The following is a 24,790-nucleotide window of genomic DNA, read 5'->3' on the forward strand; positions in this document are numbered from 1 at the left end:
CTCAAAGCAGATGCATTTCCAACGATAAAGTTAAAGAAATCTGCCACCAGACCCCCATTGAATCTGCCGGAGTGTGTGAGCAATTCAGGGACAAAGGACCTCGGTAGCACGGCAAGCAATGGCGGCAGTTTGTTCCCGCAGACAAGCGAGCTAAACCCTAGCTTCCCTGGCCTGCTGACATCAACTCCAAAACTGGACAGATCAGCTTTCAGGAAAAGAGAGCGAATGAGGGTATGTCTACAGAATATACTAATTGATGAAAATTGGGCTGTCTGCACTCTCAAAGTGCATGTTGTTGCCAAATGTATTTCATATGCTGTAAACCTAGTTCATAGTTGTTAGTTTCCTTTAATGCCAAACAAACACATACCAATCGTTGGTTAGAAGGCGATCGCCGAATTCGTCCTCGCTTTCTCCCGTGTCGCTGGCTGTCGTGTCGTTTTCGTCGGTTTCGCTTGCATACGGTTCAAACCGATATGGCTCAATAGCTTCAGTTTCTTCTTCAATTTCGTTTTCGCTACCTGCCTCCACACTACAACCATCCGTTTCAATACATACGTAATCTGTTGAATCGCTTAAGCCGCTGAAATCCGAGTCTGAATCTGAGCTAATGTCGCTATAGCTTGCTGTTCTATGCGCCATGTTTGTTTGTGTTGGCATCACTATGTGACGTCACAGGAAAATGGACAGGTGTATATAACGATGGTTAAAATCAGGCACTTTGAAGCTTTTTTTAGGGATATTGCGTGATGGGTAAAATTTTGAAAAAAACTTCGAAAAATAAAATAAGCCACTGGGAACTGATTTTTAATGGTTTTAACCCTTCTGAAATTGTGATAATGTTCCCCTTTAAAGTTTGTCTAAGTCTAAGTCTAAGTCATTGTCATATTTTATACTCTAACAGAGCTGCTGCCGACTACAATGGCAATAAAGCTTTCGTACATGCACAAATCTTTCTTCTAGCGTGAGAGGGATGCACATTTAGAGCCAACACCTTAAACATAGAAATGAATATGAAAAAATGTTTTGATGACGCACACAAAAAAAGAAAAATACTTCTGCTGGTCTCTGTCTTTTTGTTTGCGTGGTAATTTCAAGATTGATTAATTCAACATGTTCTCATAATATTCAGACAATGAAAACAATATTAACCTATTGACAAAACCTACATATGATGTATGATGAATAATTTATGTTCAGGGAGTGGTTAATTAAAAATGAGACCGCTATGCATGGAGTCTGGCAGGTTATCTATCAGTCGATGCCAGCAGGAAAAGAAACCAACAATTGTATTTCGGATGTTTGTGTGCGATGACACTGCGTTGCGATACTCACAGTCTCTCAGAGTCGACAAGCTCCTTGGCAATGTAGAACGCTCGGGATCGTCCATCAATCTGTGCGATAGGGAGGGTGAGTAGTGCAAGATGAATGAACACGACTAATGTTTAAAAGCTCTCTATGGTCACTTATTGCTCTCTAGCATTAACAGCTGCAAATGTACAGTTGCAAAAGAGGCTGATGAAAACTTTTCTCTTTTCCTTGGATATTTGCTGTCAGAAGGAGAGTGATTATTTCATTAAAGTGCAGCGAAGACATGAAGGCCCTCTCAAACGTGGCACTTTTATATTCAGATGCATTATGTATGAGAGTGTGTGTGCGTGGTGACATTTGATTTAGAGGCTAATCAAAAGGCCTCAAAACATCACATTTAAAACATTTAGAGGCTACTGCGCTTTGTCACTGTTATGCTTTCCTAAGCGGGGGCACTTTGCAAACTAATTGCCTTCGTTTAAAACAAACATAAAACACATTTCAATTAACTATAACTATTCCTAGTTGCAGCTTGTGTCTCTAAGGCCATCTTCCACTGTCACGGACAATGGATAACGTAGTTACAGCTGAGGGAGATGAAAAAGCAAATTAGACTGCGGTTTAATTTGTTTATGTCCCATAACTCACCTGTCGATCATAATTTTGCTCAGCAGCCCCCTCTTCTTCTTCCGAGGTCCGTCCGTGGTCCTCCTCGGCTGACCCAGCAGAGACTGCGCTCAGTGGGAACGGTTCTGTGTAGGCACTGGCAACACAAGACCAGATGAGGAAAAACAAATCAATACAACAACAACAAAGCAAAATAGGAATTCCTATTCTGACAAATACGTAAATCACAATTTTTTGCTTACAATTGAGATTGCGCGTTGTTTTTTTTCACAAAATGTGTATGAACTTTAGGATAACCAAAAAATAACATTTAAATGGTGATTCAAGTAGAGTGAGCAGTTTATTAGGTTGAGTTTATTGAGTTCACACAAGTCACTTATATCTGTTATGTTATATATAACTGCCCAAGAGAATTTTCGTTGCATTTCAGCGGGTTAATGGCAGTAAGTTTTAGCCATGTGGACTTGTTGTTGTCATTGCAATCATTGTTACGAGTATGCACGGTTTTCCCCGTCTTTATTAAAATATAACTAAAAATCTCAACGTTGTTTATGTGCTGAAAGCTTCATTTATGACTGCTGCCTTTGGTAAATGCTTATCTCTTTTAGGTTTGCTCACACTTGCTTTGTTTTATTTAGACTTGCCAAGTTGGTGGTTTACGAAGCACTTGTCGCAAAAATGTGTTTTAAGAACTCAGAAACACGATAAAATAAAAGCGGGGGGTGTATATTGTAGCGTCCCGGAAGAGTTAGTGCTGCAAGGGGTTCTGGGTATTTGTTCTGTTGTGTTTATGTTGTGTTTGTCATTTTTGTTTAGTGTGGGTTAACTCAAACTCAAACTCAAACTCAACAGTGTGGCGCATATTTGTAACAGTGTTAAAGTTGTTTATACGGCCACCCTCAGTGTGAGCTGTATGGCTGGTGACCAAGTATGCTTGCATTCATTGTGTGTGTGAAAAGCCGTAGATATTATTTGACTGGGCCGGCACGCAAAGGAAGTGCTTAAAGGTTTGTTGCCGCTCTGTACTCCCCCCTACGTCCGTGTACACAGCAGCGTTTTAAAAAGTCATAAATTTTACTTTTTGAAACCCATCCATCCATCCATTTTCTACCGCTTATTCCCTTTGGGGTCGCGGGGGTCACTGGAGCCTATCTCAGCTACAATCGGGCGGAAGGCGGGGTACACCCTGGACAAGTCGCCACCTGTGATCACTGCAAACTTGTGTTTCTTGTAGTCGTTTGGTAAAATGTTACACGCTTTTCCCCTTTTTGATTACCTCTCTAAGAACTCTGAAGAAACGTTTATAATTTTTGCAACTTGAACGGTACCAACAGTCTAAAACAATAGGGCCTTTTTCTCTGAGAAAGGCAAAATGCTGCCCATAACGCTCTGACAAAAGACGCTTGCCTGACCAACACTTCGAGCCTGCATAGTTAACGAGCCGGATGTGACGTCAGGTGAATACAACCTATTGTCCATTTACAATGATTTCTAAATGTATGTGCATTTCATGTATATTAATGTACTTCCCTTTGAGTGCTTAGTTTTACAGTAACTAATTGTGGACAAACTAAATTCCAACATTCAGGGAGGGCAGAATGATATATGTAAACAAACCAGGGGTGTACAAAGTGCAGCCGTTGTAGTAACAAAATAAGCAGCAACAATTGACAAATACAGCAAAAAAAGAAAACTAATAACAGATTTGTCTTTAAATGTATGCATAACATTTTTGTTTCCCTTTTTAAAAAAATTGTTTTCCAATACAATGACGTCAAATTGACACCACCCGGCTATGGCCCTACCACACCTACACCTCCGCAAATAGATTGCCAATCTGTGGTAAACACACTGCAATCTTTAATGATTAATCACGCAACCTTACGAGCCAGTACAACGGGAATGACCAAATTAACATCTTCATTTGGTCCCTGCGAAGCTGCTTTTCTTAGCAATGCCAACGCTTACATTATTTCTACTGATCTATGTGATTTTCTTTTCCCCATGTGCGTCTCTCAGCGTTTTCAGTCCTCAAATGCAGCCCACACTGTAATCCCCTGCCTGTGTCAATCTTTAGTAAATGACACAGTTGTGTGTGTGCGTGCGTGCATGTGTGTGTGTGTGTGTGTGCAATTGTAATCCTTCATTGTTGTGGTGCAGGACTCACAAGGGTCACTCTGTGGGTCAGTTTTCTTGTACCCGTAATCCCTTTTAATGCTACCACTGGCAATTATGAAAGTCCTCTTGACCATTAGGACACACTTAGTATGTTTAACAAAATGCCCTTGACAGGGATGATGATTGGCGGATGATCTAAAAGCAGCTATAATTTTATCGGTAGGGTTCACCAGCACAAGATTATAATATGTAAACACTGATCACTGATACCTACACAGCATACTATGATTCTATAAACGAGAGTATTTAAAATGAACCCTGATTTAGATATTAATGCAGTTGTGTTATGGCATGAATAACATTTTATTTTTGGGCTTGTAGCTTGCACTGGTGTCGAACGACAATGTAACCTAATTCATATAATTTTTCTACGAATGTGTGAAAATCTTTCTTTTATTGCCCCCCTGCTATAAAAGTCCATCCGTTTATCATGAGAACACTAATACATATTTCACATGGCTGACCTCGGTGAAGATAAATCAGAGGGAATAAAGTAGGCTTTAAAACACTTTCAGACAATCAGGTTAAAAAAAAAACCTGTGAAGATGCAAATGAACTGCTGTAACTGTAATGTAATGTAAATATATATATAACAAATGTTCTACTTCTTCAGCCATCTCATTTTACACATAATGAAAACTCATATACAGCTTGTGTATTACATCATGTTATTTCCTTTTTAAAAGCGCCATTAAGGAAATGCTATTATGCATCTGATTGTCTTATGTTACATGACAACAAATTAAATGTACTGTACTGCGCCAAGAACTCTCTCTCTATGAAAGTGTACCTTTATTTAGATAATCGTTGATTTGATGAGGCCTGCAATACACAATTCCGTCAAATTAAAATATATATTAGATGCAATCCGAAATTCTAATGGCACTATTACAGGAAATTGGTACAAGAGAATAACTTCATTTGTATGCCACTATAGACAACAATGGCAATACTGATGGAGGACTGGAAGCGGTTTTAAATGGCTTTTTATAATTATTATGTGTTTCATATGTGTTGCACTTTTAAAGTCGAGACATGTATATTGTAGGAATGATACAGGTCTTCCGACTTGTCACCAAACCTCTAACAAATGTTTTTTCATTTCGTTCTAATAAAAACCGGACAAATACCGAACACTGCCATATCAACATCAATGGGCAGGAAATACAGAGAGTGAACTCCAAAAAATTCCTGGGGGTCATCATTGACGAATACCTCAATTTAAAATGTCACATTAGCCATCTGTTAAACAAATTATCCAAATATGTTGGCCTGTTCTTTCACCTTCGTCATTATCTTCCTCTTTATGCTCTACTCACTCTATACAAAACTCTTGTTGAACCACATATAAACTACTGTAATGTCATCTGGTGTAACACCTTCCCTAGCTACCTTCACAAATTCGAATCCATGCAAAAGAAAATCATACAGGCCCTGTCATGGTCCAAGTTTAATGCCCCCACTCGACATCTATTCCATAATTATCATCTCCTAAGACTGACAGAGTTCAATATTTATCACAATGCTTGTCTAACCCAGTGGTTCTCAACCTTTTTTCAGTGATGTACCCCATGTGAACATTTTTTTAATTCAAGTACCCCCTAATCAGAGCAAAGCATTTTTGGTTGAAAAAAAGAGATAAAGAAGTAAAATACAGCATTATGTCTAGAGATGTCCGATAATATCGGCCTGCCGATATAATTGGCCGATAAATGCGTTAAAATGTAATATCGGTATCGTTTTTTTTATTATCGGTATCGGTTTTTTTTTGTTTTTTTTTTAATTAAATCAACATAAAAAAACACAAGATACACTTACAATTAGTGCACCAACCCAAAAAAAACTCCCTCCCCCATTTACACTCATTCACACAAAAGGGTTGTTTCTTTCTGTTATTAATATTCTGGTTCCTACATTATATATCAATATATATCAATGCAGTCTGCAAGGGATACAGTCCGTAAGCACACATGATTGTGCGTGCTGCTGGTCCACTAATAGTACTAACCTTTAACAGTTAATTTTACTCATTTTCATTAATTACTAGTTTCTATGTAACTGTTTTTATATTGTTTTACTTTCTTTTTTATTCAAGAAAATGTTTTTAATTAATTTATCTTATTTTATTTGATTCATTTTTTTTAAAAGTACCTTATCTTTACCATACCTGGTTGTCCAAATTAGGCATAATAATGTGTTAATTCCACGACTGTATATATCGGTTGATATCGGTATCGGTTGATATCAGTATCGGTAATTAAAGAGTTGGACAATATCGGAATATCGGATATCGGCAAAAAGCCATTATCGGACATCCGTAATTATGTCATCAGTTTCTGATTTATTAAATTGTATAACAGTGCAAAAATTGCTCCTTTGTAGTGTTTTTTCTTGAACTATTTGGAAAAAAAGATATAAAAATAACTAAAAACTTGTTGAAAAATAAACAAGTGATTCAATTATAAATAAAGATTTTTACACATAGAAGTAATCATCAACTTAAAGTGCCCTCTTTGGGGATTTTAATAGAGATCCATCTGGATTCATGAACTTAATTCTAAACATTTCTTCACAAAAAAAGAAATCTTTAACATCAATATTTATGGATCAAGCTGTCAACACAGAATATTGCATTGTTGCATTGTAATGAATGGAATAGCCTACTTGATTTGATGTTCAGTTTATGAACTTACATTCATATTTTGTTGAAGTATTATTCAATAAATATATTTATAAAGGATTTTTGAATTGTTGCTATTTTTAGAATATTTAAAAAAAATCTCACGTACCCCTTGGTATACCTTCAAGTACCCTCAGGGGTACGCATACCCCCATTTGAGAACCACTGGTCTAACCTATCAAGTCATCCACAGGCTGAATCTCAGGCTCTGTAGCTTGGTTCCTATCTATCGTCCCCAGCATGCCCACAACACTCGTAATTTAGACACGATATCAGTTAAACATCATCTACTGACTTGCACTGCTCGAAGTGTTGTATGCAGGGGACCAAAGATCTGGAACCGGCTTGATGAGAGCCTCAGGGTGCTGTATTAATTCTCCAACTTCAAAAAGAAACTGCAATCATACCTATTAACCACCTATCTCTAATGGCTCATGTGAATGGCTAGTGCTACTTTAGAGGATTAGCATTGACACATATGGCGTCGGGGTAGACTTCTGTTGGGTTGTGCTTGGTTGAATGTATGTATGTATGTGTATGCTTGCTTTTGTGCTCCTATTTTGTGTTTGTCATATCGAGTTTTTGCGCTTGCCACCATGTCTCAGCATTCTATGCATATACTGATCCCTGGGCCCCCTGCCAAAAGCTTCTTCTAGCTTATCTGTGGGACTCTTTCACTTACCACCATCCTTCAATGGATATTCACTACTGTTGTAATTTGTAATATGGTATTGTGAATAAACTAGATTGAATTTAATTGAATTGAACTTGACTTGACAGGAGATTTAGATTTAGGAGTTGGTTGCAGCTTGGACTTTTCCCTCTTTGTAAAAAAATACAACTGCACCCTCCACCCCTCTACGGTGAACCCCATCCTCAGAATTCCTGATACTTTTCTGGTCACGTCTCCATCTTTCAGTCCCCTTCTCTCCCGCCACAGCTTGACCCTTGTCCTGCATTTCCTGTCAACACACCGGTGGGAAGCTCCTAGGCTGGATATTTCCTCCCCGGGGATGACCTGGCAATGACCTAAGAATGCCTGGCACCAGGCCTGGTCAGCCGGAGACACACCCTGTCCACCACAGAGCCACCACCCAGTACAACAATGCACTTAAGGGAACTCCTTCATCACATAACATAAGAGAAGCAATGGCAGGCCATGACGAGGATTTGTTGACGAACCCCTGAAAGGGTTTGTGCAATACAAATAAATCCACTATCGAATTAACTGTGCATAACCGTAAGGGCACAAAAACACATTTGCTTATTAAGTAGAACTGCCTAAAAATGACATAGGGGATCATTTAATGGGCTCAATGTTGAACACAATCACATCCCCTGCACTTTCTTTGCCAACATGTTGTTTACTGCTCATTTGTTACCACACTGTTAATTGGCAAGAGCAGTGCATTCTCAGCAAGAGTGCCATCTTTGATAAAGCATTCACAGTACACTCAAACACACTTGCAGAAAAATACCTTGGCTCTCAGTGCGGTGTATCATTAGTGAGTTTTGCACATTAATGTTGCTTGGAAGTTAACTATTTGCTTAATCGGAATCCTTGTGTGGAAGTGGTTGTTACACATTTTTACAGGCAGATTTGTTGCGCAGAAGCTTTGTAACTACAGTGAAATTACATTTCTGTTGCTGCAGCAGGGTGCTTTTGAGAGCCGTGCTGTGAGGCCATTTGGTCAGTCTCGCCACTAAAATCTTGTATTTTTCCTCTGTGGGTTTACAAATGCTTTGACCACAGTGGCTGCATTCTCAATCAGTCACTGCCATTGTAAGATGGGCAGCCTGGGAGAGTGGCGATGTCAGGATTTGAGTTGAGAGCACAATATAGCCACAAAGGCACAGGCAACTACACTCTACACAACCACTGATGCACGTACACAAATGTGTGCACTTGCATTCAGATAAACATAAACCGGCCCCCAAAGACTCACTAAAGAGCCGTGGCTCTGGCAACACAAAGCCCTCTAGGGAAAATGTGGTAAAGTGGAGGTGAGAAGACTGATAGGCTCTTTGCATTAAATGTGAGTGCTGTGAGACCTCCAACTCACAATAAGCCGCATCGATAACATCGCAGAGAGAAAAAGAGCACACGCTGTGAATCTATTGTGTGAGAAATGGAAGGGTAACATATGCTGTTACCCTACATATGCCGGAACACATTTTGAAAAGTTATATTTTTGCTTCTGCAAAAGTGACCACATCGTTGATGCCGGTAACAATGCACTGAGTATGGATGAGTATAACTACTGATTAGCTGATTATTTATTTGTTGCGGTTGTGTCTGATGCGATTGAAAAAAAAAAGAAAAGTGCACGACGCTGTCAATTCTGTAAATGAAAAACGTTAAAACACGGTTTCATAAATATTTCATTGTTTTTCCTATGTATCTTTATGGGTCTTATTTGGAACTCTCTGTTGAAAACAGAAAACAAAACGCTTTTTCTACGGCCACGTTGAAAAAGGCGCTACAGCAAAGACAGTTAAGGCAGTTAAAAGGTGAAATAGCGACTAAGGCAGGGGTGTGAAACGTACGGCCCAACAGGTTTTATCCGGCCCGCGGGATGGGTTTGCTAAGTATAAAAATGTACCTGAAATTTTTGAATGAAAGAAACAGCTGTTCTAAATGTGTCCACTGGATGTCGCAATAGCAATTATTTGTATCTTTATAGATGATGCTACATATGTACAAAATAAACCACATGATGTTAGTACATCAGTCGAGGAAAATGATCAAACTACACAAATAACATCCTGTAATTTGATTTTGATATAATTTTTTTATCTTGATAGATTCAAAATTAACACCAATGAGTTGACTGATGAACATTATCACATAATGTATTCAGAAAATATAATTAACGACTAATAAAGATTAAATAATATTAACCGCAACATGTAAGTGTAAAAAAAAACCCAACAACATTATGATTTCTATATTTTCAGAATGTGCTTGTTCTATTTTTAAACAAAGAAAACTATCTGAAGTTGTCTTTATTTTTAAGTTATCGTGCTGTGATTTTACCAGTCCGGCCCACTTGGGAGTAGATTTTTTTCCATTTGGCCCCCGATCTAAAATGAGTTTGACACCCTTGGACTAAGTAGAGTTAAAAAAATTATAGTGCCAGTTGTAAGGAAAACAAAGATACAGATAAAAATGGGTTCAGTTATTGTTTAATTTGTGTGAATGCACAAATGTGTAAGGCTAAAATATGTATCGTAATGCACAATTTCTCTCATCTCACATGAAAGTTATTATTAGTTTCTTGTAATTTGTATTATTTACTGTCCAGTGCTTTTATTTTTTGTTTCACTTTCTATTTGCCCACATTCACTGGCTCCCTTGCCTATCCCTGATTGGCAATTAGGACACACCTGTCCTTGGTTGCCAATCAGGTTTCTTTGTATGTCCTATGAACAGGTCTAGATCATTTTGCTTTCTTTGCTTTGCGCTTAACAAATGCTTGCTCTTTGTGCACATCCCACCATACACTTAAAAAGCTTTTTTTCTTGTATTTTAGTAAAGCAATTTACATAGGGTAAACATGGTAGGCAGAACATAGTACATAAGCTAGACCAGTGTTTTTCAACCACTGTGCCGCGGCACTCTAGTGTGCCGTGAGATATTGTCTGGTGTGCCGTGGGGCATTATGCAACTTCACCTAATTGGTCCAAAAAATATTTTTTTGCAAATCAATAATTATACTCTGCAGTAAAGTAAAGCAAAACTGAACTGGCTACAAAGTAAACAGAAACAGAATGCTGGACGACAGCAAAACTTACGGCGTCAACGTGACAGTCAACAATGTTCACACAAAGAAGGATAGCGACAACGTAAATAGCCTCGCTTGCTGACACAATGCAGGTGCGCGGAATAGCGCTAAAAGGAAGACATGAAACTGCTACAGGAAAACACCAACAAAGCAGAAAGGGCCACCAAAATAACAGCGCAAGACAAGAACTAAAGCACGAACAAACTCAAAATAAGGAGTTTCATTTTTCAACGTTTTCTGCTGGTGGTGTGCCTCCGGATTTTTTAATGAAAAATAAATGTGCCTTGCCTTAAAAAAAGGTTGAAAAACACTGAGCTAGACATATGTAATAAGTTTACTTAATTGAACAATATTGCACAACATTTGTCAATATAAAGAAATATAAAATAATTACAGTTGCACATTACTTACAGATACAAAGTGTCAAAGACAGAAGCATATTAGAAAGTATCCATGAACAATCATGTCCACATCATTTATGTTATGTTGTGAGCTTAACTTGATGCATTATTGGGGCCACTAAGTGTTGCCCAAAGAAACAAATAAATAAATATAATGATAAATGGGTTGTACTTGTATAGCGCTTTTCTACCTTCAAGGTACTCAAAGCGCTTTGACACTACTTCCACATTTACCCATTCACACACACATTCACACACTGATGGAGGGAGCTGCCATGCAAGGCGCTAACCAGCACCCATCAGGAGCAAGGGTGAAGTGTCTTGCTCAGGACACAACGGACATGACGAGGTTGGTACTAGGTGGGGATTGAACCAGGGACCCTCGGGTCGCGCACGGCCACTCTGCCACTGCGCCACGCCGTCCACTCCACTTTATCTTAAAGACAGCATAAGTCCATTCCAGATGATTAATAATAAATCAGGATCTCTGCAGGTTTCAACAAGTTACATTTAATGGGGAACTGCACTTTTTGGGGAATTTTGCTTATCGCTCACAATCATTATGAGAGACAAGAGGACAAAAGTATTTATTGTTCTTGCTTTCTAACATATAAAAATCAGCTCATTATTGGTAGCTAGCAATGCAGCTAATAAGAGCAATCAATTCTACCTCTAAATCACTTTAAAAATGCATTCAAAAACAGACAACAATACTTCATTTACGTTCGGTTAGCTGTATAATAACTAAACTGTAGCAGCATTGTTATTGTAAGAGCAAACACTGAGGAACTATTTCTCTAGCGTACTAACACATCGGCGTGCTACGGTTTTAGCCGTAGAAGCTGACTACGGAAAGAGATAAGTTGGTTTCTACGGCAGCAGGAAACGCGTTTGACTTTGTAATGCACAACACTGCAATTGGACACACATCTGTACTGACTGAAAAACATGAACAATCATATTAGAGTATCTGTAGAGTGTTAGCCAACATTTCATGTTTTGTTTGGAAACAGGTAGCTCGACAGAGTATGCACTGTAGTGTACGGTGATGTTAATAATTCATAATTAATTAATAATAGTTAGCCTTATTGTCTCCGAGGAGAAATTTGTCTTGGACATCAAGACACAGTGTTTTACATACATACATACATACATACATACATACATACAGTTCATCCGACAATTTAGTGACGACAGTGAACAATGCGCAGTATCAGTTAGTTATGAGATCACACATTACACTCCCCCTGTATTTCACTCCTTCCGTATTGCACTATCCCAATATTGCACTCCTTATTATTGCATCCGGTTATTACAGTAGTTTTCTGTTAAGTGCTTTGATTGTTAGTGGGACAAAGGAAAATCTATACCTGTTGAGTTTGTATATCGCTGTTCTGTACCAATTACCATTTGGCATCAACACAATTTCACTATGAAGTATGAGGTGTGGTTCACGGGTGATTTTAAGACCCTGCTTCCCCACGGTCTTGTTGAATATTTCTTGAAGGGAAAAGGGGGATGCATGCCAATTATTTTACCAGCCCTTTTGATACGTTTTTGAAGTTGGGTTTTGAGTTTGACAGACATATTTTCAAACCATGTGGAGATGCCATAACGGATGACAGATTCAATGTTTGCCTTATAAAACAACATCATTATATTGCTTGCCACATGTGCTGCATGTATAATGATCAATAGCATAATGACTCACTCGATGGACAGTTGTCTGTTTGGTCAAGCTGGCCGAGGACCCTTCCATCCATCCATCCATTTTTCTACCGCTTATTCCCTTTGGGGTCGTGGGGGGTGCTGGAGCCTATCTCAGCTACAATCGGGCGGAAGGCGGGATACACCCTGGACAAGTCGCCACCTCATCGCAGCTGGCCGAGGACATTTCTAGTTAATTTGGGCACTCCATTAATTCGGCATAGTTTGACTCAAAAGTTCCAGATTTGCAGCGGGACCATGTCGCACTCTCTCGGCTTCCATCTGCTCCAACGTTTCAGCCTTTTTGTGCTTGCTTCTATATGCAGCAATTCAATCTCCGCATATTTAATTTCGAAAAGATAATGTTGTGAATCCTCATATGTCCAAAAATAGCTGTCTTCCTTGTTTGTTACCAAGTCTGCCATGATTAGAAAACACACTCGCGTTTGATTTAGGAAGTAGGAACATATTTGTTGCGGGAAGTCGGAAGTGCGCTGCTATGGAAACGGAAATAAATGCGCCAAATAATTAGTTCCGGTTGTGCATAAAATGACCAAAATACGGTAAATATTTTACATATTGCGTATTGTTATGAATGTGTCTGTTACTACATTATATATACCGCATTTTTCGGAGTATAAGTCGCACCGGAGTATAAGTCACACCTGCCGAAAATGCATAATAAAGAAGGAAAAAAACATATATAAGTCGCACTGGAGTATAAGTCGCACTTTTTGGGGAAATTTATTTGATAAAACCCAACACCAAGAATAGACATTTGAAAGGCAATTTAAAATAAATAAAGAATAGTGAACAACAGGCTGAATAAGTGTACGTTATATGACGCATAAATAACCAACTGAGAACGTGCCTGATATGTTAACGTAACATATTATGGTAAGAGTCATTCAAATAACTATAACATATAGAACATGCTATACATTTACCAAACAATCTGTCACTCCTAATCGCTAAATCCCATGAAATCTTATACGTCTAGTCTCTTACGTGAATGAGCTGAATAATATTATTTGATATTTTACGGTAATGTGTTGATAATTTCACACATAAGATGCTGCTCCGTTATTCATTTAAGTAAAGTCGGAATGTCAATAAAACAGTTAACTCCATCTTTTGACACTTCTTCCACTCCCGTCCTTGCACGCTACACTGCTACAACAAAGATGACGGGGAGAAGACGCTGTCGAAGGTGAGCCACGTAAATGAGACCACCCACAAAACGGCGCATCCGGAAGCGACTGTCAGAAAGTGGCTTGAAGATGATCTGTAAAACACAATCTATGCAACATTTTGACCAAAGAACCACCATTACATGTTATTTAGATCACAAGGAAGTGTTTTCAATTTAGAAAGAAAAATAATAATAATATGACTCCTTTGATGCGCCCTATAATCCGGTGCACCTTTTATATGAAAAAAGATCGAAAATAGACCATTCATCGGCAGTGCACCTTATAATCCGGTGCGCCCGATGGTTTGGAAAATACGTTATACTTCCTGTAATTCCAATTCAAACTCAACAACCTGTGGGGTGAAAGTTATTCTTCAAATAGATTGAACTAAAGTTACACATTTGGAATTATGCACAAGCCTGCTTTCCACCTGCTGTTGTTTAGTCATTCCCTGGAAATGCCAATTATTTTCTTTACAGGCTAAAACTAGTGACATAAGGCAATAGCCCCAAGATATCACTGAGGAAAAACAAACTGTAAAGCGAAAGGACACAACACATAAAAATAAATTGTCATGGGGACGATCTCCTCCGAAATTAACTTTAGAGTACAGCTTTTAGACAACGCTCAATAATGGCCCACCTTTTTGACCACACACAGGTCATCAAGCGCAACTATTTTATTAAGAACGGGAAAGACTGCGGCTCCGTAGCGATTGAAGCTGGGGGTCAAGCTGAGGTAATTTGGCACTGTCTAACTGTGGTGATTCCTCACTCCATCACACACTGCAGTAAAGCCTGTGGCCCCTCCGGTGTCCAATGAAAGAGAGGCACCCGGGAGAGTGCTACTTTAATAAAAGCACCTCCAAACTTAACCATAAGTGTCAGCAACATGAGAGCAATTACAGCATAATCGCTCTCACTACATTGTCCTACCTTTTGATTTACTTTACTCTTGTATTTTCACCTCTCTGAAATCTATTCATGTAAAAGATGGCCCAAATGTACATACTTCCCATTCTTCTCCAGCCCACATTTAATTGCAGCCAATAATGACTTCATCTAATGTGAATAATCTCTGCTCAGTGAGCTATCCAATTACCATTACTTGCACTATCATTTCAAACCTCCATGGAAGACAGATGCTGCCGAAGTGACCGCTAAATCCACAAAATAAGGAGCAAGCTTCCCCACAAGGGATATCCCACAATATAGGGATGCCCGACACACAGCAGGGTGCTCATGTGTCACTTACCATACACTTAAAAAGGAATGATCAGACTCAGCCTCATGTAGTGAGACTGTGTAAGATATTAGTATGCCATTGGCCATTAACATCAATTCCGGCGACTCTTACAAGACTGAAAACACTGCAGGTGGGCACAGACTATTGTAAGTGTGAACTTGGTACAATGAGCTGCAACATGTCTTATATTATAGAAACCACTGCAATCTTTTGTAATGGATGGTAATGATTAGGGTTGGGCAATATGGCCTAAAATCTATATTGCTGCCACTTGCGATAATAATATATCGCACTATATAATATTTGGCATATAAATAATAACAAAATAATTTTAAAAGCCTCCTAATTTAGCTGCTAACATAAACATATTGATTATTGTATTGTATTATTTTCTCCAAGATATGAAAATAGACGTGATAACAGCTGGTTATTTTCTGTTGTAACACATTTCTATTTATTTACTTCTGTTAAAATGTAATGAGCGCTTATTCTTCTGTTGTTTGAATACTTTACATTAGTTTTGGGCAATAGTTTAAATTTGGGTATCGATTCAATGCCAAGTAGTTGAAGGGTCATTATTGACCATGTCAATGCTGATACCTAAAATATTTCAAGATCATTGAATGATAACATTTTTGATCACAATTATAATCTGACAAACATGCAATGGCTGTGTAACAATATCAATTAAATATTCAAATGATTTCCTCATTCCATTTTTTTTTTTACATATACAATGTATGATAAAGTTAATAGTGCATTTGTAAACAATGACAAAAACGACAAACCATTTTGTGATAGTAAAACTTATAGATCTAACCACTGTAGTATCGATCATTAACTGATATTTGTATCAAAACAACTACCCTTGTTTATCTTCAAGAGCTCTAGCTTTGCGATTTTCTATACTTATTTGTATCTTCCTCCAGTGTGTAGTCTAACATGTTTGCTGGTGATTCCTTATCCTCTAGTCCGGTGATAATAATACGTGACAGAAACATAGTTAATTTGCTGGCATAGAGGCAAGGCTTATTGTCGCTGCTCGCCGCTAGCGAGGATGCTAAATTGTGTTGAGAACGCCTTTGTTTGCTTGTTGCTGTCAAATTTTTGGGACACAGCTAATCAAAATTGTTTGATTGTTTGTTATGTATTGTATATATTATATAAAAATATAATATAATAATAATATAATATATCAGTATATATTATATACTGTATATATGATATGTAAATATTAAATAAATGTTGTATTTTATATTGCTTCTATGGTATATTTTTTGTCTACTTTATCCCTTTATTCCTTTCCATCCTTACCCTATCCATCCTTTGTAACTGAGCTACTATGTGGAACAATTTCCCTTGTGGATCAAAAAAGTTTGTCTAAGTCTAAGTCTAAAATGTATTATCACAATATGACAATAGTATTAAAAGCTCTATTGTCAACCTAATATATATCATTTATATTGTATATCGCAGTGACGTGCGGTCACTGGAGGCAGGTGAGGCCCCGCCTCACCTGCCATCATGGAAAGAAAAAAAATGTAAAAAGAAAAAAAATTTATTAAATTGTTATATGTATTCAGTGATTATACTATAAAGTTATTTTCCATTTAACTTCACCAGTTTTAGATTATTTTTATTCAAAATCGCTGAATTTTCACATTTGCCGTTCAAATACTGAGAAGAGACGGTGCGGTGATCAGCAGCCAGTTGAGGCACGTCACTCAGTTGTGACTCAACATGGATTGCGGACTCGGCTAACTGCTGGCCTGCTGTGCAGTGAGACCGTATTGCTATATGAACTATATTATACATTTCCATAGTTTAGTTAGCTGAGGTATATAATGTACAGTGTATTTTGTCAACAACTGTATGTGTGTAAAGTATTTCTTGTGCTGAGCAATCATAAAACTGCTGCGAAGACGCACTGTGTGAGGCTCGCAGTAATCCCGCCTCCTGGTGCCGGTTAATGCACCCCCACCGCAGAATGCAACCCCCAACGGGAGCGCCACACCAACCAAAGCCCACACCCAAACCCTCCACGTGCAAGACCGAATCCACCCAAAAAAAGTCACTTAACAAGAAGCCAAAAAGTGCAAAAACAACAATGCTCGCGCCGGAGGAGCCGTGAACGACTGCAGGGACACATCATTAGGTACAACTGCAGACTGCAGCACGATTTCATATTTCATTCATTCACAACTCCTCCAACACGAACACCACTGTTCCCGCACTTATAAGTAAAGGTAAGACCATAATAACGTTTTTTTAATTAAATGTGCTTTTTTGTGTGCTAGTTTGTATGTGTAAAGTTAAAGTTTAGTTAAAGTACCAATGATTGTCACACACACACTAGGTGTGGTGAAATTTGTCCTCTGCATTTGACCCATCCCTTGATCACCCCCTGGGAGGTGAGGGGAGCAGTGGGTAGCAGCGGCGCCGCGCCGGGAATCATTTTTGGTGATTTAACCCCCAATTCCAACCTTTGATGCTGAGTGCCAAGCAGGGAAGAATGCTGGTATGAGCTTTTAAACATAACCCGTTAACTGCTGCCAATCAAATGGTGAATAAGATACTCTTTAGGGTTCATATGTTTGTAAATCTGACTGTGATGAAGTCAGTGCCTCACCAGCCATCAACCTCACCGCACGTCACTGGTATATCGTCTATATCGTATAGTAATGATGGATACACAGCTTCAGAATGGAGGTTGTTTTAAATCCTTTGTCTGATTTCCTGCCACAATTACTTTGGGTAATCCAGCCTTTTATCAGGACTTTTTCTGATGGATTTAATAGTTCTAGGGGACAAGATTCACAGGGGTCTGAAGGATTATCCAGGATGTATCTGTTCATTAGTATAAGCGTCATGAATGGGTATACCACAGTACATGTTCAAATCCCTTGAGTCAGCAGAAAGAGACTCAGTTAAATTTTTTTTATAATAATTACTGGTATGTTTCTGTGAAATGGTAATAATGATTGGGTTTGATAAAATGTCAAATACCTTTCAGCATCTGCTTTTGATGTCTGGGACTTGCTGTCTATCCCCGGGAAACTGTTCATGTCCACGTAGCCATCGTTCTCATTACACGAAGCTGTCATGCGATTTGGATCCTCAAAAAACTCAGTCACAGTGTGCGATCTGGTCGGTCTGCCTGGAATTTGAATGTTCTCATAGTCAGAGCTCATAGCCGGAATATTTTCATAGTCAGAGGTGTCTGCACTGGGGAAGGAAATCGAGCGGGGCTTCGTTAAAGGCAACGGCATGGCGGAGCGATGAGAGCGTTCCTCGAAGGACTCAACTCTGAAGACACCTCTGCCATAAGCTTTGAGTTCACTTTTCCTCCTCTGATGATTTTTATAGAGGACCAAGTTTGACGTCCGGTCTGAAGGACGCTGATGTGGGTTTACAATATGAGACTGCAGCTGAGGGGAGCTGCCGTTGCTTCTACGGTCAAGCTCAATGACTCTTGCCGGGCCATGATGACTGGACTCAGAAGAAGATCGAGATGAACGAACAGAACCGTCACTGAAACCTTTTGAGTCTGTCTTTCTCTTAAACTTGAGAGCCAAAAAGCGCTTAAAGGAGATTTTCTTCTTTTTAAATTGGTCGTCGGGCTCATGCTGGATCAAAAGAGAAGGGGAACTCTTTGTTACAGGTTTTTTGGTAATGTATGCCAGTTCAAAGGGTGGGGGGATGTCCACTAGAGAGGTTGGAGTGGAAACGCCGCTGGACGACTGCTGGCTTCTTTGGGAGAAACTCCCAGAAGACGTCATGACACATGGAAGTGAGAGAGTGTCATCTTTCCTCTTCATCCTTAACTCGTCCTTTGGAGATTGGTCAGCCATGGATGCTTCTGGACTCCCTGTAGAACGGGAGTACAGAAGGAAGCGGCGAGACTTCGTAGATGGGATCAGGCAGTTGTCCCCTGGCGCCTGTGATTGGCTGATCGTTTCACTGCTTCTATCCAAGGCCACTGTGCAGTAGTCATGCGTTTGGTACTCAGTCCCTGTCTCCTCGGGCACGGTTTCTGGGACATAACCAGGAATTTTGCCAGAATATGAGCGAGAACGTGTCACAATGGTCTTTCTATCTATGTTCAAAAAGTTCTCCCCTTCTGAGTCAAACCCTGCTTCCTCATAAATATGCTCTTCACTGTCTGAGTCTGTGTCCTCATAGAAAGGCACAATATGGCAATCAAGTTCTTCTATGTCTTCTTCAAACGCCTCAGTGGTGTGGGCGAACACCACCCTGTTGGTGAGCTCTGGGGTGCGGCCCAGGTCTAATTCTTTTGGCACAGTGATGTTGCATAACCTTAGGCGAGGCTGGCAGCTTCTTCTTTGGCTGAGGATAGCCTGCTCTCGTTGAGCTGTTCTCTCTTTTGCACTTTTTCCCTTGACATGTTTCTTTTCTGTCTGCTCTTCTTCATCCTCATCACCTATTTCCACGTAATCTTCTGATGAGACACACTCTAACTGTTCAAAGTCATCAACTTTAGGGCAGGGAGAATCCTGAATGTCTGCATACTCATCTGCTGACTCAGTGTCTTTTGCGTTGTCTTTATGCTGATTCAAGTGTTGTACCTCTTCAGCCTCGGCCTGCTCTATTAGGGTTTGCTTATCTTCCTGTTTTTCTACATCATCTGAAGACACATAGAAAGGTTCTTGGTTTGAAGCACCTGATGTCTGCTGATCATTCGATGGCTTGTCATTAATGTCTTCCTCACCCCATTCAGGATCAGCAGTACAAGTCATATCAGACGGGACAGCTTCGATTACTGAATATGGGCCAAACACATCCTCAGTGCTGGATGTAAACCGAAAGCAGCCCGAGACATCTTTGGTGGCACGTTCTGGTTGCCATACTTCAGCATCTCCACTTTCAGCCGGGTCACAAGACTCACATGTATCACTAGCGCCGTCTGTGGGGCCAATCACATCGTAGGGATACTCCTCAGTTACAGTTGGGAGCGTGCAGAATCCAAACACAAATCTTCCAACGTCCAGCTCAGTATCTTCTGCTGACAAGTCAAACTGAATAAAGTCTGTCTCACCCTGACTGAGTGAATACATTTGATCAAGCTTTTGTTCATCCAAGTCTATAACAGTCTTTCCACTAAGTCCATGTGTGTCCCCTTCCTCTTCCTTACTAGATACCACCTCCTTGTTTTCATTTGGAGAAGAAGAAAGGGTCAATGTATCATTGTCTTTGTTTAGGTCAGCATTAGGCTGATTTGGGTCATTGTCAGGATTTTCATCGTCTGTGGTGTCTGCAGTCGAACCGTCATCCTCTATAACTGTGTCTTCAGAGCCAACACTCTCGATGTCATCGTCTTTATTATTAAATATTGTTCCCCCCTCCTGTCTTTCGACCTTAACTTCTCCTTCAGCTACGTCATCAACCTTCCCCTCTGTCTCGGTTTTCCCTTCGTTGTCCTGGTTTTCCTCAGCCGTCTCATGAGGACCCGTTTCGCCATTTGAATGAGACAGGTCTCCATTACTGAGGCTCTCCCTCTGCGGTATAAACTCATAGAAAGGTTTGGGCTTGGGGGAAAGAGGAGGATTTGAGCCACGCACAGAGGGACAAGGCCTTGACATCAGTTTGGACTGCACTTTGATGGTCAGATGACTGCGGACTTTCGGTCGAGGGACTTGCAGCGGATTTTGAAAATCTGGGGGGGAAAAAATAAATAAATAAAAATCATATGCTGACAGTTACATCTTGAATGTGTGTGTGTGTGTATGCATAGAGACTAGTGCTGTCAAATATTGTTTGTAATCAAATTAATCACACTTTTAAATTTGGATTAATCATGATTAATTGCATTTAAATTAACTTAAAAACATCCCAATATTAGGACATAAATACATTTGTGTTTATCATTGTATTTATCCTCACTAATCTTTGCACTGGCTGTATAATAACCCGCACCACCTTTCAGGTAATCCACGGCTACGGTAAAGTTTAAAATAATTTGCATGATTAATAAGCGTTTGTACACGATTAATGCGATATTTTTTGTGATTAATCACATGAGTTAACTTGTTATTTTTGACAGCCCCAGCGGAGATACATATGTGCTTGTTTTTCTATAGAATGCCAAGTGGAAGCCGTGTCCTGTCTGTAGATGGTAACAAGTAGAATGCTGCAGGGGATATTATCAGCAGGAAAAACAACAGAGCCACAGCATACTTAGAGGAGGAACAATAACATCGCCCTGTCTGGGAAATGACACATGCATGTTGGAGGTTCACAATGAACACTTACTTGCTTGGTTGCTCATAGCCTATACCTTGTGTACAGTAAATATTCTTTCATTTCATTGTAAATCTGGAGTTATCACAACTGTAAGATTGCTGATTCAAATGTGTCATTCCAAATACTTCACTGTGACAATATAAAAAGTTCACAATTTTAGGAAGTTTTGAAATGTCATTAAACACGCCCATTCTGAACATAGTGCGCACACCCCTTCTCACTTCCTGTTATTGAGCACCTGCCCTGACGCACATCCTATTAGACACAGCGTCTCTCCCTGACCATTTTATCTTCTAATAAAGATGGAAATGTGCCCTGTTATATTTTTATTTATAAGGCGAGTTTCATAAAATGCCTATCTCTGCCTTTTTGACGGGGGACGTCCAAGAGTACACATTCTAACTGGACTTCCTTCTTGACATTCTTCAACTGCAGACACACACACCCAAACACACACAGGTGGACACACGGACACACACACTTTGACTGAAAAAGGCTGTATCAAAGAACAATACAATTTAAAAAAAAATATGATATGCATTATGCAACAAGAATTCAATTAAAAGAAATGTCTAAAAATCTAAGGGTGACAGGATATGATTGTATACAATGTCCACAATGAAAAATGTCACCTATTAAACTACAAAAACACTCTTGTGTCTTATTTTATTCAAGCTTGGCCATTAAATAAAAATATAATTTATTATAAAAATGGGACCCATTGCCTCCCTGCTTGGCGCACAGCATCATGGGTGGGAATTGGGGGGTTAAATCACCAAAATGATTACCGAGCGCGGCCACCACTGCTGCTCACTGATCCCCTCACCTCTCAGGGGGTGAAACAAGGGGCTGGGTCAAATGCAGAGGTTAATTTCACCACACCTCGTGTGCGTGTGACAACCATTGGTACTTTAACTTTATTTAATATTTTTGTTAGTTAACTACACAGCTCAGTGGCTATTTAATTAGAGTGGTTAGAGTGTCCACCCTGAGACTGGGAGGTTGTGAGTTCAAACCCCGGACAAGTCATACCAAAGACTACAAAACATGTGACCCATCGCCTCCCTGCTTGGCACTCAGCATCACGGGTGGGAATATTGGGGGTTAAATCACCAAAATGATTCCCGAGCGCGGCCACCGCTGCTGCTCACTGCTCCCCTCACCTCCCAGGGGGTGGAACAAGGGGATGAGTCAAATGCAGAGGTTAATTTCACCACACCTCGTGTGTGTGTGACTATCAGCGGTACATATATATTTTTGTTAGTTAACTAACATTATGCAATCTTTTTTTGGTAACACTTTAGTATGGGGAACATATTCTAAGTAACAAAGACTTAATTTAGAGTTATTTGGACACTAGGGGAACATATTCTAAGTAACAAAGACTTAAGGGTTAGGGTTAGGGTTATTGTAGTTTTGTGTTTTCTTATGTAGTGAATTGTGAAGTGAAGTGAATTATATTTATATAGCGCTTTTTCTCTATTGACTCAAGGTGCTTTACATAGTGAAACCCAATATCTACGTTACATTTAAATCAGTGTGGGTGGCACTGGGAGCAGGTGGGTAAAGTGTCTTGCCCAAGGACACAACGGCAGTGACTAGGATGGCGGAAGCGGGGATCGAACCTGGAACCCTCAAGTTGCTGGCACGGCCACTCTACCAACCGAGCTATACCGAGCTCTAAGAACAGACCATATTCATTAAGTGGTATTAAAGGGATAATCATATACAACAACTTCCTTATTTAGTACTAATAAGCAATAATTCTGAGGTTATTGATGGAAGACTCTTAGTTAATGGCTTACTGGTTGTATAATAAGGCCATGCAGAATAAGGCAATAATAAGTACTTAATAATGACTCATTAAAAGCCAATATGTTACTAATTTTCCTATTAATAAGCAACTAATTAATGGTGAATATGTAGCTGAGATAGGCTCCAGCGCCCCCCGCGACCCCAAAGGGAATAAGCGGTAGAAAATGGATGGATGGATGGATGTTCCCCATACTAAATTGTTTTTTTTAATAAGAAAATGTGTAGGGATATAATGTGTTTATGACATCAAACTTAATTATTCAACGTTATGCAACAATTCAGGTGCAGTTAATTAATTTGATATCAGAGGCAATTTTTTTTTGTTTCAAACATAATCAAACTAACTAACCTAATCGATTATAATCTACCTGTATGACTTTTTATTTTTTTTTGATCAATCACACACAAAACTATAACGTGAAATAACATTACCAACCGACCTGTGTTCATCGTGGGACATCATCATCCACGGGAGCTGAGAGTCGCGCTCATTTTTCCGCCAAAGTATCTTCCACAAAGTTAATCCAAATTAAACACACACAAAAAAATAAAAATAAAGGACGTTGTTGCTAAAACCACGTCGCAAAATCAGAGTTTGAGACGCTGCTGAGGAGCGGATGAAGCTCGCAGCTCCTCCACTGACGCTCCACTTCAAAGTGAGCTCTTGTGTGCTAACAGGGGGTCTTCTTGGCTTCTTCCTGAGGCGCGACGGTCCACTTCGAGCTCGCGAAACCCACTTGACGTGTACGTTTTATTCCTATGTTTCGAATGTCTAATAAACAGTTTTACATTTTTTTTTTACCAAAACATAATTACACGTACGGTATAATTTTTACTTTTTCCGCGCTACGTGCCAATTGTGTACATCCGTTCAATATGGGGGGGTGGGCGGGTCGATCCAAAAATCGATACTGTCGATGCCAGAGGTGGTATAAGTGTTGGATTGATACTGTGGTGAAAAAAGTCGAGATTTTTCCCTTTTCTTTTATGTTTATTTTCACAAATATCTGTTTTGTGTAGTGTCATTCATTGTTAAAGTTAAAGTTAAAGTACCAATGATTGTCTCACACACACACTAGGTGTGGCAAAATTATTCTCTGCATTTGACCCATCACCCTTGATCCACACCCTGGGAGGTGAGAGGAGCAGTGAGCAGCAGCGGTGGCCGCGCCCGGGAATCATTTTTGGTGATTCAACCCCCAACCCTTGATGCTGAGTCCCAAGCAGGGAGGTAATGGGTCCCATTTTTATAGTCTTTGTTCAGTTCAGTTCAGTACAGTTCAGTTCAGTTTAGACTTAGACTTCCTTTTTATTGTCATTCAAATTTGAACTTTACAGTACAGATAAGAACGACATTTCGTTGCATTAGCTCAGGGGTCGGCAACCCAAAATGTTGAAAGAGCCATATTGGACCAAAAATACAAAAACAAATCTGTCTGGAGCCGCAAAAAATTAAAAGCCATATTACATACAGATAGTGTGTCATGGAATTAAGAGGACTTAAAGGAAACTAAATGACCTCAAATATAGCAACAAATGAGGCATAATGACGCAATATGTACATATAGCTAGCCTAAATAGCCTGTT

The 24,790-nt window shown here is 39.5% G+C and overlaps 1 protein-coding gene across 3 annotated transcripts in view; it reads right to left on the reverse strand.

Annotated features, from left to right (window-relative positions):
* The window catches only part of fgd5a (FYVE, RhoGEF and PH domain containing 5a), a 93,131-nt gene extending 69,328 nt beyond the window's left edge, over positions 1-23,803 (reverse strand). For all 3 annotated transcript variants that reach the window (XR_012051412.1, XM_061923803.2, XM_061923802.2), the window contains exons 1-4: positions 23,644-23,803; positions 18,134-20,801; positions 1,960-2,074; positions 1,336-1,394 (exon numbers count right to left, since the gene is read on the reverse strand). Coding sequence is in view for 2 of the 3 variants with exons in the window: in XM_061923803.2 (XP_061779787.2) it covers positions 1,336-1,394; positions 1,960-2,074; positions 18,134-20,801; positions 23,644-23,653 (2,852 nt within the window). In the remaining variant the exon portion in view is untranslated. The remainder of the gene's footprint in view (positions 1-1,335; positions 1,395-1,959; positions 2,075-18,133; positions 20,802-23,643) is intronic.
* Positions 23,804-24,790: the final 987 nt, after the last annotated feature.

This window comes from Nerophis lumbriciformis, linkage group LG28 (assembly GCF_033978685.3).
Source record: "Nerophis lumbriciformis linkage group LG28, RoL_Nlum_v2.1, whole genome shotgun sequence".
NCBI lineage: Eukaryota > Metazoa > Chordata > Actinopteri > Syngnathiformes > Syngnathidae > Nerophis > Nerophis lumbriciformis.